This window comes from Amblyomma maculatum, chromosome 3, assembly GCF_055883805.1.
Source record: "Amblyomma maculatum isolate TAMU_Amacu chromosome 3, ASM5588380v1, whole genome shotgun sequence".
NCBI lineage: Eukaryota > Metazoa > Arthropoda > Arachnida > Ixodida > Ixodidae > Amblyomma > Amblyomma maculatum.
Genome location: NC_139346.1, coordinates 204,520,647 through 204,536,409, shown reverse-complemented (window position 1 = coordinate 204,536,409; position 15,763 = coordinate 204,520,647). Strand labels below are relative to the sequence as shown.

General features: G+C 47.3%; 1 protein-coding gene across 3 annotated transcripts; it reads right to left on the bottom strand.

The window, feature by feature from the left end:
* Nucleotides 1–15,581, bottom strand: eEF5 (eukaryotic translation elongation factor 5). Of its 3 annotated transcripts, none has more exons than XM_084599333.1 (5): nt 15,461–15,581; nt 13,348–13,530; nt 9,448–9,552; nt 4,861–4,998; nt 1–990 (listed from the first exon to the last, which is right to left on the bottom strand). In XM_084599333.1, the coding sequence occupies exons 2-5, from the start codon at nt 13,510–13,512 to the stop codon at nt 931–933; spliced, it is 468 nt and encodes a 155-aa protein (XP_084455459.1). In that variant the 5' UTR covers nt 13,513–13,530; nt 15,461–15,581; the 3' UTR covers nt 1–930. The 3 variants fall into 3 exon arrangements, with proteins under 3 accessions (XP_084455459.1, XP_084455460.1, XP_084455461.1); XM_084599334.1 differs by lacking the exon at nt 15,461–15,581 and adding an exon at nt 15,364–15,450; XM_084599335.1 differs by lacking the exon at nt 15,461–15,581 and adding an exon at nt 14,417–14,440.
* Nucleotides 15,582–15,763: the final 182 nt, after the last annotated feature.

The window sequence follows — 15,763 nt, the reverse complement described above, 5'->3', positions numbered from 1 at the left end:
TGAAATTGTGTAATACAAATTTATTAAGCCAAGAGACTCGTTGAGTCACTCGACACCACAACTCGTCTGTTTAGTCAACACATCTCAGAGGATAAGGGGAGGAGAAATCTAGAAAACCATGGTTTCCAACCAAGAAAAACCCAAATTTAAGTGTTCCAATCCCTGAGAGCACCCAGTAAGAGGACTGGAAAGGGGAAGAGTAGTACAGGGTTATAAAAATTTAATTCCAAATTAAAACATTCAACCTTAATGTAACAATGTTGAAACCTTCACACACTAGAGCTTGTTGCGCTGATGATACCTCGACAATGCAAGGGGGAGTGGGGGGGGGGGGGCTAAAAAAAAGGGAGGTGGGGAAGGGAACAAAGAGGGGGAGGTAAGAACAGTCATACACGATCAGTCTCAATTTGTTGTCCTAGGGCCCACAACACTCAAGTGAGAGTGCGAGCACAATGAAACCCAACCCTCGTTAACCCAAGAATGCACCCACCCATCCCAAGCCACCAGGAGAAAAAGAATTTACAAATAGCTAGAAGAAAAATTTAATGCTAGCAGGCACTCTCACATTTCCTCACTCACAGACAAGATGAGGTTGTCAAATGCAACACTGTAAAACACCTTGTCTTTCAGAAAAATACAAGTCTAAAAAAAAAAAAGCATAAAAAAGAAAAATGACATGCTCAGCATAAACAAGCACAATAATGTGATCAGATTCCTGGCCGCAACGCCTTCCTTCGCATGTTACAGCGTTTAAGCGGAGGGGCGGGAATTTCATTCTTGCACAGGTTGATGCACCACTTTCTTCCGCACCGTTTGTGTGAACAGTATACATAATCTGTCCATGACATCAGTTTTTTCCCCCATGTTTTATATGTGGCAGCGGCTACACTTCATTGCTCGGGCATATCTCCTCTCCGGCCGATGTCTTCATTAGTTGGCATTCTTGCACGCGATGATGCATTCCATGCCCACAGCACTCATCACGGTCACCTGTAAAGGACAGACAATGCAGACTTCTTAAGAAGCAAGCACGAGTTTTCAGTGTGCCCTCACGAGCAGCATTGCAACTGAGTGGTTACTGCTATGTGCCCCTAGGCACGAGAGTACTTCTCATCGATCTTAACACAATGCCAACACTGCCAAGACAGTGTTAACAATGGGGTCCAGTCCACCCACTGGGCTCTGATGTGTGAACTTTGAAGCAATGCCTCTAAATCCATACATTAGAATCTCGTGAGGCTACCAAAACATTTTGGATCACCTTATCACCAAGCAAACAAAACAAACAGAAGCATGAAAATAGGTGAGCAATGTAGCTACTGAATAGGAGAAATTGAAGCAACCACTGGTTGCACCAGATGTGGACAGTTTCCAAGCATGGCAACAATGTCCTTGCAAACTCATGCAGTCTTCCCCTCAGTGATCTTAGTCCAGAAGAGCATGCGGCGCTTTCGAGGGATGAGGCAGGTGTACAAGTAAGCAGGCTGTCAAGAATGGCAGTGTCGATGTGCATCCACATGGTATTGTGAAGAGGCACAGTGCCCGCTGCAGGTGAAGCTACCGGCGCTGCAGCTGACCCTGCCAAGCCATAACTGAGTAGATTGCTACGTATTCATATCTTAAAGTATCAAAGGATCAACTGTGCAGTGTGGAAAAAAAAAAAACAACAAAAAAAAACGCAGAACCTGTTTAGAGCAATTTTGCCAATTTCCTTCACAGTTGCAAGAATGGCTGTGGTGGTGATAAGGCATTTGTTATCGCTACCTAGGAGTGTCTTGTTTGCAGTAAAGAATGTTTTTTGGAATTGCAATCAAGTATTCCATAGATACTAGCTACCTTCAGTTCCACTTATATACAGTCAAATCTGGATATAACGAATCCCACGGGACCGCATGAAATCATTCGTTATTTTGAAATATCGTTGTAATGAAAAATTTGCGATTGAAGCCAGTGGTCAAACCTAGGTATGAAATTGATGCACCTTGGCAGTAGGCACACGTGTGGACAAGCAAAACCTAAAATGAAAATGTCGCACTAACTTCAAAGCCGATTTATTTAAAAATATATCGGTCATTTTCTTCTCCCGCGTGCAGCAAACACGATCACACTACATTATGCCACAACTGCACATACACTTCCAACTTTGTGCAACACCTCATCGGGTGCATGACTGTACCGAGCGATGAAAGTATGGGCTTTGTCCAGTGCAAAAAAAAATCAGAAATCGATATAACCTCATCTTTAGTGGTCCCTGAAGCTTGAAAATATTGTCTCGGTCTTTCAAAATGATCGCAGCGGTCGATGGGGCAATGCTCTAGCGCTCTGCAGAGGCAGATTCACTTTTTCCTGCGCCGATTTCTGTAAGTGAAAGTTGCGTTCCTATCTTCGACATTTTGCTGGTTGCAATCACCGCCAGGTTTCGCATAAACTTGGCAATAACATAATCCGAGAAAAAAAAAAGTAACGTCCCGCACGCGAGAATGGCACAAACAGCCGAACGGCACTCAACACAGGAAAAAAGGCAGGCGGCTAGGCCTGCTCGCTACTGCATAATAAATCACAGCTTTGTGGGGGCGCTAGGAGCTGGCACCAGATGCTGATAGGTACAGCTCACGAGCCATGGCGCTTTTTTTTTTTGTTCATGAGAGAGTTGCGAACTGCGGCGCTGTTAATTTTAGACGAATTTGTTATACAGTCCTGCCTCGTTAATATGGACACTTTGGTTTCCAACCAAACTGTCCGTAAAGAGAGTCATCCATAATAACGAGTCATGAATAAAAAAAAAAAAAGGATTTTATTGAGAAAAGAGAATTGTAGTTAATGACTGCTTTTGTACATAACGGTGTGCACTGGACTCAAAATTTCACAGAACACGGGAAATTTTGAGTGCATTATCCCTGTCGTCGTTGTCTTCGAAAAATTGTAGTGCAGTCTGAAGCGACTCGCTTACCATGACACCCGTGATGTTGGGCTTTGTGTTGGTCAACTTTCGAGCACGAACTCCTCACTGGCCGATGAATCAGCGTCCAATTCTCTACTCACCGCCACTTCCTAAATGGCCTCTTCACTGAGCTAAGTAGCTGTTTGAGATTCTCCTGAGGCGAGGAAACAGCTGAGCTGTCAATACTAGTCCCTCGAAGCTTGGATTGACTGAGATGGCTTTTGCTGCTCTTATTCAGATTTCTTCGCGCCTACGTTCAGCTCTGTTCTTTTGCGTTTAACTCCCGCCATGCCAAAAGCCAGACTCAAGTTGAGGGCTACAGGCTCCTGATGCTGTGCACTTTTTTGCCTAGTTAACCGTTCTGCCTTTCCGTTCTGATTCCTTTTTTTTTTTTTGCAAGCTGCTATGCAGAGGGCTATCGAACATCCCATCTTCTTGGTGCCGTTTTTATGTGTTCCCATAAAACAAACACTGCAAGCTGAAGTACAGTTTAGAACGACGGCTAGCCGACTACGAAGAGCTCAGACCTTGTCAAGGCCGCATCGTTGACCCAAAGCGAAGCAGACATACGGACCGCCTAGCGTGCAAAGTTTGGCAGTTCAGCAGCGCAACAGGGACGAAAGAAAACCAGGAGCATGAGAGGGAAGCACTTCCAGGACGGGACGTTCGGTCCGGGTTGGGTGTTCGTACGTCGCCTTTCTTTTGTCGCTCTACTTTGTGAGTGTCTTAACTCTCACCGAAAAGCGTTAACGGCTTCATTGAACACACATTGCGCTTTGGGAAAGAAAACTTCAGTTTCCACCGCCACTGTAGGCACTTGTCTTTCTTCCTGTCATTTCTTTCTTACGCTTTTACCGGCCTCTCTGTTCACGTTCAGCAGAATTTATTGCAACCACATGTTGCTGTTTTCTCGACTGCGGCGGCACTTCCGCTGCACCCAGAAATCTCCTGGTTCCCCCCTTTCGGGGTCTTTCATACGCTGACCCTCGGTTTGCTATATAAGTTCCTCTCCGCTCACGCAACGAGTCTGGAAGCAGTAAGAATCGGGCGTGGAATAAAAACCAGAAGATGCCAGCCACAAGCGTTCCGTCGAGACATGAGTTAGTCTGTGCAAGACTTGTTAGATGTGCAGGGAAAGTCAACCACGCTGCACGATTACAACACTGCGGGTTCAAATTACAACGCGAATTGCACGCCGCCGCCGCATATGTAGGGCAGAGCCGGTGCGAAGTGCGTTCTGCCACGAAAGTCCACGACCCAATGCAAGTTTCACTTCGGCATTAGCGTGGAATGCGATGCTGGTACAGAGTTCATGATTTCATCGCACACACGAAGCATGGAACCTGCGGCAAGATCGCGAGGACGTCAGTGGTCAACAGCTGGTGTGTCAGAACGGACATCAGCTGTAGCTCAGCTCTCCGATCGCTTTCGCACATATTTTATTCAGTGCCCAACTCGCGCGTGTACTGGTTCTATTATGGCAGCTCAGCCATATTGCTGCCTCACCTTGCGGCATGGGCCACGCGCTTAACACACACATACACACAAAAAAAACATGGAAAACACATACTTGCTGCGCACCAGTTTAAAATGAAAATGCACTGCAGAATATATCGGGCCATTTTCCCTGAATTGGCAAAATTTAAGGACATTTCCCTGTGCATAAAATTTCCCTGACAATTCTCGGTTGCTAGACACCCTGCTTGAGACTCAGGGCAGCTGACTGGTGGCATGGCAGCACATCCACACCTAAGATAAGGTGCCACCTGTTAGCAACCATGACTAGTAATTAGATTCTTGAGCACACTGTGATCCAGCTTGTCGCATTTTCACCACTAACCGTACACAGTACCCAGATGTGAATGTCAGTGGATCACACTGAAGACCAAGGGGGAAAAAATACCCAGGCCAAAACTTACGATGACGTTTGTGTCCTCCTTCTGGAATTCGTCACGGATCCTTTGGCCCAGCTCCCCCTCAGGAAGCTTGAGGTCATCACGTGTGTCACCTTTGTCGTTCATTAGTGTGGCATAGCCATCATCACTGATGTCAATCAGCTGCAGAGATACAACAGCACACCATGACATACAGTTAGTGCAATCAGAAAGATGACCAATTCCAACCACGGACACTCACAGCATTGAGCCAAACAAGAGTAAAAAGCTACTGGAACAATCACATCAGGCATTTGAGTGTAACCTCATGCGTGGTATACAGTACCACATGCTCAAACAAGAATGATGACAGGGGCTGTGAAGTTGTGAAGGTTTCCCATGTACTGGCATTTGCAGATTTGCACCCACCCCTATTCACCACAGGGCTTGTTCACTTACCCCACACATCCAGGGAAAGTGCCGGGTACAGAGAACACAACACCAAACTGGATGCAAGCATTTAATTACAACAACAAGGCATCCAAATGGACTCAAACAGGGCACTAAAGGCTTGCCACAATAACCCTTTACTGGCAGTAGATGTTGGAAAGTCGTGTTGCACAATTATGAGCCTAATTCAGTTCGCTTCAGCTTCAAATTGCCACTGCCACCATGAAACGAGATGTGGCATCCATGAGTGCAAAATGTTCGCCTGTTTTCAATCTCACGAAGCACAGCTGCAAATATCACTTCTTGGGAATTGATAGTCCCATGACTTCACGAACAAGAATTAAAATTTCCCACAGTGTGCAGCACATGAGTGGCTTAGGTAGCCCTAAACATGGCATAGCTGCAACAGCATATATGAAATACATACAGCTACAGCTTTGATCAGCTGCTTAGCGGACAGTGCTGATGGTTAATGTGGCCATAGATGGTGATTACGATGAGCCAGCTGCAGGTCACGCGGCACCGGTTCCGCAAATGCCATTACTGCAGAGGTAATTTATGAGGATGACATTTCAAAATCGAGTATTATCTTAAAAAAAAAGTCTCATCTTGCTCTGCTTCTTGCTGAAAGTTCTGCAGGCTGTAGATGGGGCGGAACGCTTCTTCCGCGTTACCTTCAGCGACAAAAAAGCGCTCCACGAGAGCAAGGCCTGCGGCTGCATTGGCAGCCTTTGGTTGCGGCTCGTCTTCGCCGTCGTCTCTTTCCTGGGGCCGGATAATCTCTATAATCTAGCTATCAGTCAGTGCACCGCACATTTCGACAGCCTTGTCTACGGCGACGCAACCTTAATCAACGTCCCCGAGAGTCACCAAAATCAGTGCAGTCAAGCTCACTTGTTGACTTCCTTCGGTGAAATTGCAGAGGTATGCTCCAAAGAAGCTGCCACGAAAACCACAAGCCATGTGTGGCTTCGGTGACGCCCCAGAAGCATGCAGCGCGGAGGTAGCGGAGGCTTCGTCTGATGACTCCGTCGTGCTCGACCGTGGCTACGCGGCTTTGTCGGAGGGTGTCGCCTTTGAAGCCTACGTTGACAACGGTGTGGAGACGTCTGGGCCCTTGAGTGATGAGGATATAATCGCGGATGCATGTGCTCCACAGGGCTCACGGGTGGCGAACACGGCTGAAAGCGATGAAAAGTCCGACGATCCGGTGCCACACCCTAGTACATGTGAAGTAGCGTCGGCGCTCGATCTCGCTGCACGATACTTCTCCGCCGATGAGAATTCGGATCCTGCGCTGGAACTCTTGGGCAAGCTGCAGTCGATGCTTGTGGAGTCGCGGCACAAGAAAGGCAAGCAAACGCACATTACAGATTATTTTTCCGTGTAAATAAACATGTTTTGAAGCTCGCTACTGACACGAATGCATTCCGGTTCTTGTTTGCGGCACATGACTGACCGATTAGTCCCGTTCATTCGCCATTGCAGCTCGATTGCAAAAATTATCGGAATCGCCCTTCGTAAACGTGCAGTAGCGCCTAGCCCTCTTTACTCATGGTAATGAGTCAACATGTGGGCTCGGCCAGCACGGTGGCGCTCATTCCAGTGCCCGACTGTTAATCCGAACAATTTTCTCGGCCCCTTCGAGTTTGAATTAACGAGCTTTTACTGCATTGGTGGTGCGATGATTATTCGAGGATAATATTTTTTCGATTTTTGACGCCTAATGTTGGAGGTGCGAGCATTATGCGAGTAAATACGGTAGTCCAAGCCTTCTGCTTTCGATGGGCACATTACCTGTCAGTTTCGTATTCTCACGGGCAAATAAAACAAAGCATGATTCCCTAGTTATCCGAATGCTCCCACTGGACACGAACACGGTAAAGCCATTGGCTGGCGCCGTGCGGTGGAGCCAGCGACGCGCAGTTGTGTATCCGGCTGCATTTCATCTTGTTTCTGGACCCGCCGGCACTTCTTTGATAATCGAAAGTATGACGCAATGGACGACTAGAAAAAAACGCAACTTTTGTCTCCGCAAGAAACAGACTGTGCGCCCATACAGGGGAAAGCGCAAACTGAAGCGAAGGTGCGCAATGAACGCGGCAGACGCTGCAAGCCCCCGTACGCCAGCGGAACACGCCTTCAAGCGCCGAGAGTGCTATGCAATCAAGCCAGTCTGATTTTATCAGCGACGCTTTAGACTTCGCGAGCACGTCGGAGAAGAAGCTGGCGATGTCCCAAAATGAAGCAGGTGATAGTGAAAGCGAAGCAAGCATCGTTATTTGCAAAGTTGACGTGCTGACCAGACCCGTGAGCGGTGCCATGTGCACGACATGCGGGAAGTGGAACTCGCTGTTGTAGATGTCGTCAACAAGCACAAGGACCCCGCTTCTCTCCTGGAGCTCAGGTGTGCGAACAGAGCATGCCCGGCAGCAGTTTGATTCTGCTGCTTATTCATCACTTTGCACTGCTACTGCCGCACGTAAAGGCTGCGACCCGGAGCAGTGCATACTGTGCGTTCGATTGGCGTTGGCCACATCAGCTGTCAAGGTTGTGTGGCATTCTTTGTCTACCAAAGCCCCTTCACTACAAGACATTCTTCAACATAGCCAAGAAAGTGCACATCGTGGCCACCAAAGCAGTCTCCTACAACTTTGCTGAAGCGAGGCAAGTAACTCTTACAGAGGACCCAATTCGCAAAACCGTGAGGGTGAAATGTATGCAGCAGAAGAGTTTTAGTCTTGTGATCTAATGGTCAACATTTTGAACTATAGTACTAAACGAATTTTTCTCAAATTGGTGTTTTTGCCCATTTTTACAGTTTGTGCACACAATTTTTCCCTTTTGAAATTTTGCACAGATGTTCCTTGGGCTGCACAGAGCGGACAAATCTTGTTCTTACAACTAGTCTTATCATATTTTTCCAAGGGTTTCATAACAAAAACTAACACACAATAAAAAATAACATAAAAAAATGCACATAAAATCATTTCAGTCAGATTTGCCCACTCTGTGGTCTATAATGAACTACCGAGGCGGTTCTAAAATGCTCAGCCATTTCATAACAGCTCACTTTATACCAGCTGTGCAAATTTCAGCTTCAAAACCAGGTCGTGGTGATCTTTAAAGCACGTCCTTAACATTGCTGCAAGTGTTCGGGCTTTCGTAGCAACGATATCTCCGCTGAGAGGAAGTGCGTTGCTCAGGGCCTCCCTAATCCAAGCCAGCAGAGCCTTCTCCAACTCTGGGTAAGCGCCTGTGCGCATTCGCTTCCGAGAAGTCTTAAACTTGTAATTCTCAAATGCATCCATTATTGTGCGCTTGTTCTTGATAAAGTTTGAGAACGTGTTAGGCTTGATCCTGTACTTTCGTGCAATGTCTTGTTTGGCGGCACCTCCCTTCTCAACTTCCTTTAAAACTTCCACTTTCGTCGCCAGGTCGAGCATGTGACAAGAGCCACGGTTTGCCATGGCTATCAAAGGCAATTGTGTGTTAGTTTTTGTTAGGAAACGGCACGACTACGGTCCAATTCCGAAATGCAGAATCACCCGCAGAACAAAAGGCTTGATCAACACACGCACACACTGTAGGCCGCACACGCTGCAAACCTAATCTCGCACAATCTTGCCACTGCCAGTATACAGCGCTGCGCGTACCTATGGCACCTGCGTGGCCTTCGCGGCGCAGCAGAAAGTGTGGCGCTGTGAACAGCTGCGATGGCGATGACACCAACACGGAGCACGGCTGCTGTTGTAGCACACACATGCTGTTGTAGCACACCCAAGTGTGCACAAACACGCTTTGTTTATACAATTGCATGGAACCAAATGAGCTACTAAAATTTGAAAAGAGGAGCTCAAAATCTTAAATGCTGCAAGTTTCATTGATTTGTGGCCAAAATTAAAGAAAATGTTTTTCAGAGTAGTATCTCCTGTTAAATTTACACACTATACACAGGAGCCAGAACTTTGAGAGGAAACAGACTAAGGTTGCTGTGTGGGGCGATCTGCATTTTTTTTGGGTGGGGAAATAAAGCAGTGCCAAGGAAAAGATGCCCACTAAAGTTCAATGTGGCATACTGTCCACTTGCTTGAGCATACTAAATTTAGGCAAACCACAGCCTTTATTACTGATATGAGGATAGCTCAACAAATTACAGCACACCAAGAAGATCACACTGACCTGGAAGTCTGAGCGATTGACATTGGGAACGTCAATGTTGTGGGTTGAGGGGCACAAATCCTCATGCTTTTTTGCAGTGAAGATGTCCAGCCCAACTAGATGAACCTGCAAAACAACAGCACATGTAACTTTACTACTTTGCATGTTCAACCATGGCCACCTTAAGAATATATTCGGTTTACTATATAAACTGAAACATAGGTAGAGATGTATTCTTGAAAAAAATAAAAAAAACTTGCTAAAGATAACCCTCATCACCATACTTGCGCATCTTTATGGCATGAGTGGTGCTACAAAAACGAAAGGCTTTATAAAAGGCCTTATCTTGTTATTTTGATAACTGGCTTATGACCCTCAATCTGTAAGTAGTACGGAAAAAAGGTGAGAATCGGTTACATAAAGTCCGCCAAGTCTGTCTAAAGGGTTGCACTTTTGACCGCAATGCTGAACTGAAAGAGGCCGTGGGGTATGAGAAGGAAGCAGCTGTGGAGAGCATCAAGTTCAGAGCCATAAAGTGGTTCGATACCCACCACGTTACACTCTTGCTGGAGTGGGATAACCAAAACAAGTTTTGGAGCAGCTATAAAGCAGAAATTTAATCATTTTGTAGCAGCAATATCAGCATGGTAGGAGGAACTTCGGAGCATAAAGTCAAATCTTCATTAAAATTATAAAGCATTCCCTGTCCTCTTCACAATGCAACACAGCAGAAGCGGTGCCTGCTTACAATCAACCCCGTTGCATTTTGAGGATACTTCACTGCACAGACCGAACAGCGTGCCAAGAGTGCAGTTTTAGCATACTGGAAGAAAATGAAAGCGAGGAGAATGTGCAGATAATATAACTCGTGACACCATCCCCAAATAAAGACTAGTAAGGCAGCAAAGTTCGAAATGGCATGACTGACTGATGCGTGCGCCTGGCCACCCTCGCAGGATGGAGTGAAGTTGCCACTGTGCCAGTGAGCTTGTGGGGATTCACAATCCCCTTCCTCCATTATAACGCCCGCGCGTAATTAACACGCGTGATTACGCGCGCTGGCAGAGAGGTTGGCGGAGAGGGCACGCTGGCCACCCCCCGCCGCCTCCCGGGACTGCGGCGACGCTGCCGCGGGCTTCCCTCTTTCCTGCCGGCGTAACCGGGAGACCTCCTCTCCCGTTCCGTGTCGAGGAGCGCGACTGTAGCAACTCGCTGGGGTTCTTCGGCGCACGCGCGCGGTTCATGATTTCCGCCGAGGAGACCACCGCCGTCACCGAGAATCGCCCGCTGACCGTAGGCACTTACCGCAACGGGATGCGAGCGAGAAGCTGTGTCAGGTGAAAAGACTCCTCCTCTCACCTCCTTGGCGCGCTTCCCCATTAGGTGGTTTTTATTTCACCCCCGTACGCGGCGTTCGCTCGCTACACGGTGGTTGTTCTTGACTGCTATTCCTTTGCCGTGTACTCGAGCAGTGCAATAAACTGTTCGAGTACGCAACTCGGTGTCTGTCCCCTCTGGCTCGAACCCACCGCAGTAGCGACTTCTCGCACCACGGGTTGGGGGTCACAGCTCTGTCTGCTAGGGCTGCACGTCGGGGCTAGAAGGCGACTGTAGCGTCTAGTCCCCTCGTGGCGCATTCTCTACTCTTACGAGAATTAACCCCCATAAGCTGTACTTTAGAAAAGTCAGCTTTCTGTTGCTCTTGCCAGCACTAACGTAATGAAAACTAAATCATCCTTATGAGTGACTTTTTGAACTATCTGGCAAGCCTGTGTTGTGAACAGAGACCAGTACATCGAAAAAATGAGACTGTATGGCACCGATCCATTTGCAGATGATGTGCGCGACTGCACGGTAAGCATAGAATTGGTTGGTTTGTGGGGTTTAACGTCCCAAAGCGACTCAGGCTATGAGAGGTAAGCATAGAATTGTGGACATGCATAAATATGCGCAGCGTTCATGAGTTCCTTGTGCAACGAACGAGCTTCGTCACAAGAAACCAACTGAAAGCAGATAGATCCCTACAAGGACAACTACATTAAAAGAAGCTGGATCGTGGCTGAAGCAGACGAACCCATCCGTTACGCAATTATGTAGAAGACTCTTCCCAGCTAAATCACTGAATCCTTGGATTACTGTATTTTTATACTAAAGCTGTTAGGGTTACTTGCCTCATTCAACAACAAGTCCTATGTTAGCAGTCTTTGGTGGCAACGAAAAAAAATTACAAGGGGTCAACGCTGCTGAACCAAAAATTGGGCGATAGCATTAGCTGCAGGTGACCGAGCATTCTTTTTCTTCTTCCTCAGCCCACATATAAAGAAAGCCCCGCTTTAACCAACCCATACGAACATGCCTTAGTAGCCTATAGGGGTAACGTGAATGCCAGGGTCCTAGCAGGCTGATCCTGACATAACCGTCCCATGTGAAACGAGAAACCCAAGTTGGCAGCTCCTGCCAGCCTGTGTGTCACGTGGGTAAGACGTAACTGCGGCCGGGTCACGCGAAGGCTTGAAAGTGCGAGTAGTATTGCTTTCACAATAAAAGAAAGAGCCCACTGCCACCATTGGCATCACCTAGTTTCATAGCGCGATAGATTTTTTTTTTGCAATGCGCAAACATAACACTTCAAACGCAGTGTATTTTTGGCCAAATTATGTTTTGCTTGTCATTATTCACAAATAACGTGATAAAGCTCTTCAAATACTCCACAAAGAGACTGTCCACCTACATTCCTTCACCAAATCTGCATGGCCTTGATCCCGCAAACAAGAAAGAGATTGCACCACTGGGACGGTGGCCTGGTTTGCTTGTGTCAACACAGAAAATGCAAACATTCGATTTTTTCTGATCAAATAAGGTATGTTCCCTCAAAAAATTCGGTATAAAAAGTACTGACCACCAAATGCCATTTTTTTTTGTGTGCGAGATTTGAGCAGCAAGGATTCAGCTGTTTAGCTGAGAGAAGTATTTTATGGCACGTATGCGCACTATTTATGGATCGGTTAAAACCACTGGTAACTATATTGCCCACACAGGTCAATCACCCTGAGTCGAGCCCTTCTTTGAAGGCTTGGACTGCTGCAAAACACGACTGGGAGGTACTGGTGGCACACTACATGTTTATGTTGCCGCACTGCTCTTTTACCAGGAATACAAGTGTAAAAAAAAATGGCGCACAGATCGTGGCAGCAGCTGGCTGCCAGGGCACATCTGGAAGATCCCAATGCGGCCCTTTGTGCTGCCAGCTCTCCAGCTTCCATTGCTGAATTGCTAAAAACATGCAGTCAGTCTAAAACAATTTTTAAAGCTTTAGTAAAACCTAGAGTAACTGCATAACTCTCCAAGTAAAAGCATAACAGCAAATAAATCCCAAAGGACTGCATGCAAAATGATAGAAAATTACATATATGGGAGTTTTTATGCCAGATGACTGCTAGTTCACTCAGATCCATAATTTGTCCTCAATGGTTTTTCAGAAGACCATCGTGAATTGGAAATGATCATCACTGTGAACAACGCAGCAGGTGAGACAGCCACTTAATTATCTCACAACAGATTAATAACCTACCGTACACTCTAACAAGCATAGCATGGCTTACTGGAATGGCGAAGTGCTGTATCCCCCTTCAAGCATAAGCTGGCAGTGAGGCACCACTGCTCGAGAGGGCAAAATCGAGTTTAATTCAGATATAAAGCACCAATATAAATGGCTCAGCCAGTTCTTGCAGTGAGCATATGACATACATTTCGAGAAAATCTAGGCACCAGTACGGCTGTACACCAGCCAAATAAATGGCAGGTACAGAAATGTAAACACGACGTGCACCTACCTACTGCTATTACATATGCAAACAGTAACAGCATGGTTAAAATGAGAATTACAGCAAAGGAGATTCATCATACTGCGAGGGTAAATACCTTGGCATGTCCGTGCTTGCCAGTCTTTGAGGTGGTCATCTCCACAATGCGGCAGGGCCTACCCTTGAGCATGACAAAGCCATTTTTGCGCAGGGAAGAGCACTGCACGGGGTACGTCTGGGATGCACCAGACCCCGCCGCCTGGTACTGCTCTGTGTCTTCCATGATGCACCCTCAGTACCACTGGAGAGATAGTGCACACATTTAGCAGTGATTCTGACAACTTCCTTTCAGTACTGCCAACTACAGAGCACAACACCAAGCAAGCACATGTAGTGATTGCCAGCAGATTACTGCAAGGCTAACTCCACCAATGGCCAACAACTTATGTTGGAGACTTCTCTGGCTCTCAAAACTGAATGCTGTTGCGGAGCTCCACAGGAAATAGGTCAACCGAAACAGACCAGTGGCGAAGAAGAGATGTGACCACACATGAAAACAATCCCAGTTGGGCAACTGGACTCGAGCCCTGACATCAAAATCATGAAAGCACGCTTTTTACCGCATGGTGCCATGTTCGAAAATGTCAAGCAGATGCCTGCCAAAACGGGGAAACCCCTGCGATGACGCGCTTACGACGGCACACAAAATTAGATTTTAAACTTCGGCAGCGTCCTGTACTGTCACCACGTGTCACAATCGACCGGTTAACGAAAGGTCCAAAAAAGCCGTGAAAAACGGCCAAAACAGTCAACAGTGTTAACGACGCAACGGGCGGCTGACCCGACTAACGATGTAGTTAATTCCAGCAGTGTGCAAGTATCCAGCTACGTAAAACTGGGTCTGCCACGGACCAGTTTGGCGTAAGACAACAAGCTAACACCCTGGGCCTGGACTATTAGCGCTGAAATAACACAATGAACCGAAGATCGAAACGTCTAGCTCTTCACTGCGGGGATCGCCCGATGAAAGGTTCACGACCAATCACTAGTCTAATTTCAAAACACCAGACCGCAAAGCGATGGAGACAATTTGCCTAAACACGCACTAAATAGAACGCGGGCATAGACGATGAGCCCCCGCCCCCGAAGCATGCACTGCCCACTACTGCGGAACCATTCATACTCGCCTCGAAAACAATACGCGACGACCCTTTCACGCCGATAAGGCTGACAGAGGGGCCGTGCTGGGTCGCCGCCCGGGGCACGTCACATTCCAGATTCCACAAAGAATAGCGCTAAACGCTGGGCGGCAGCAGTAGCAGCAGCAACGACGAGGAAGACGAAATGCATCCTTAAGAAACGCACGTGCTGCTGAGACACCGACTTATGACCCGCAGGCGCTGTTTGGGGACGCACCCCTGTCGCCGAAACCGCTACTAACAGCGGACACGCACTCGGCGCTTGGTGCAACACGGAAGACGAAGACCCTGCCTAGCTCGGCACCGCCGACTTAACTGAAGCACCTTCCACGAGTCCGCGAGCATCACAGCTCCGCGACACGATGCAGAGCATGCTGAACGCCCGTAACACCGGCACCAGATGCTGCCAGCTCAAGCACGATACAGCTCGAAGGCCGTCCGCGAAAGCTAAGTGCCACTCGCGCCACGCGCAACCGCTGCTACCAATGACATGAATGAACGCAACTGCACACGACCAAATCGGGGCTCGCTTAGAACAAATCGCAAACGAAACCGACGTGCAAATCTGTAGCCCTATTAGGCCTAAGCTTAGTCCTCCACACGTCGGTCCGTCTGTGCAGCGTTGACAAAAGACGGCGCCAGTCTCACACAGACCAGCCGGCGAAACGAACGGTCATCCTCCTCACTGCAATGTGGCGGGAATCGAAATATGAACGCCAGGCAAAAGTCGCTCCGACAACTGTTCGCACCGGTCGCGAGCGGACATAAAAGGAGAATTCTGCCATTCACCGCTAACAAGAATGAATACAGATCTCCAAAACAGGCGCAAAGATTTTTGTCACGGCGCGCGACACCATCTAGGCCTAATCTCGCACAGCACGTATATTCAACAAAACGCGCCCAAAGTACGAATAACGAGCATGTGAGGAACAAACCAAATCAATGCGTCAAGGCACGGCAACCCACGAGAGGACTGCTCTAAAATAATACGATCGAGATCAGCTGCAAAACCAAGTCCCATTGAAAACTTACATGTGACTCCTCCGACTGCTATTGGAAAAGGAAAAGGGATAGCTACGATTTCGCTCCACGTTTTCGGAAGAACCGCTTAGGTAAAAGGTGAAACGAAACGGCGCAATCACTACTTCTGCAAAATAAAAACAAAAGCTTTTATAATGTATTGAAGTATGTATCTTATTTGAGTATTACTCTTACATTTATAGTTATTTTAAAACTATTTATAGACTTAAAAAGTCAACTTTTGATTTTTTAATTTTTATTTGGCAGGATACGGGAATGCGGCTACTGAAGGAACGATTATCAACCGCGTTTACT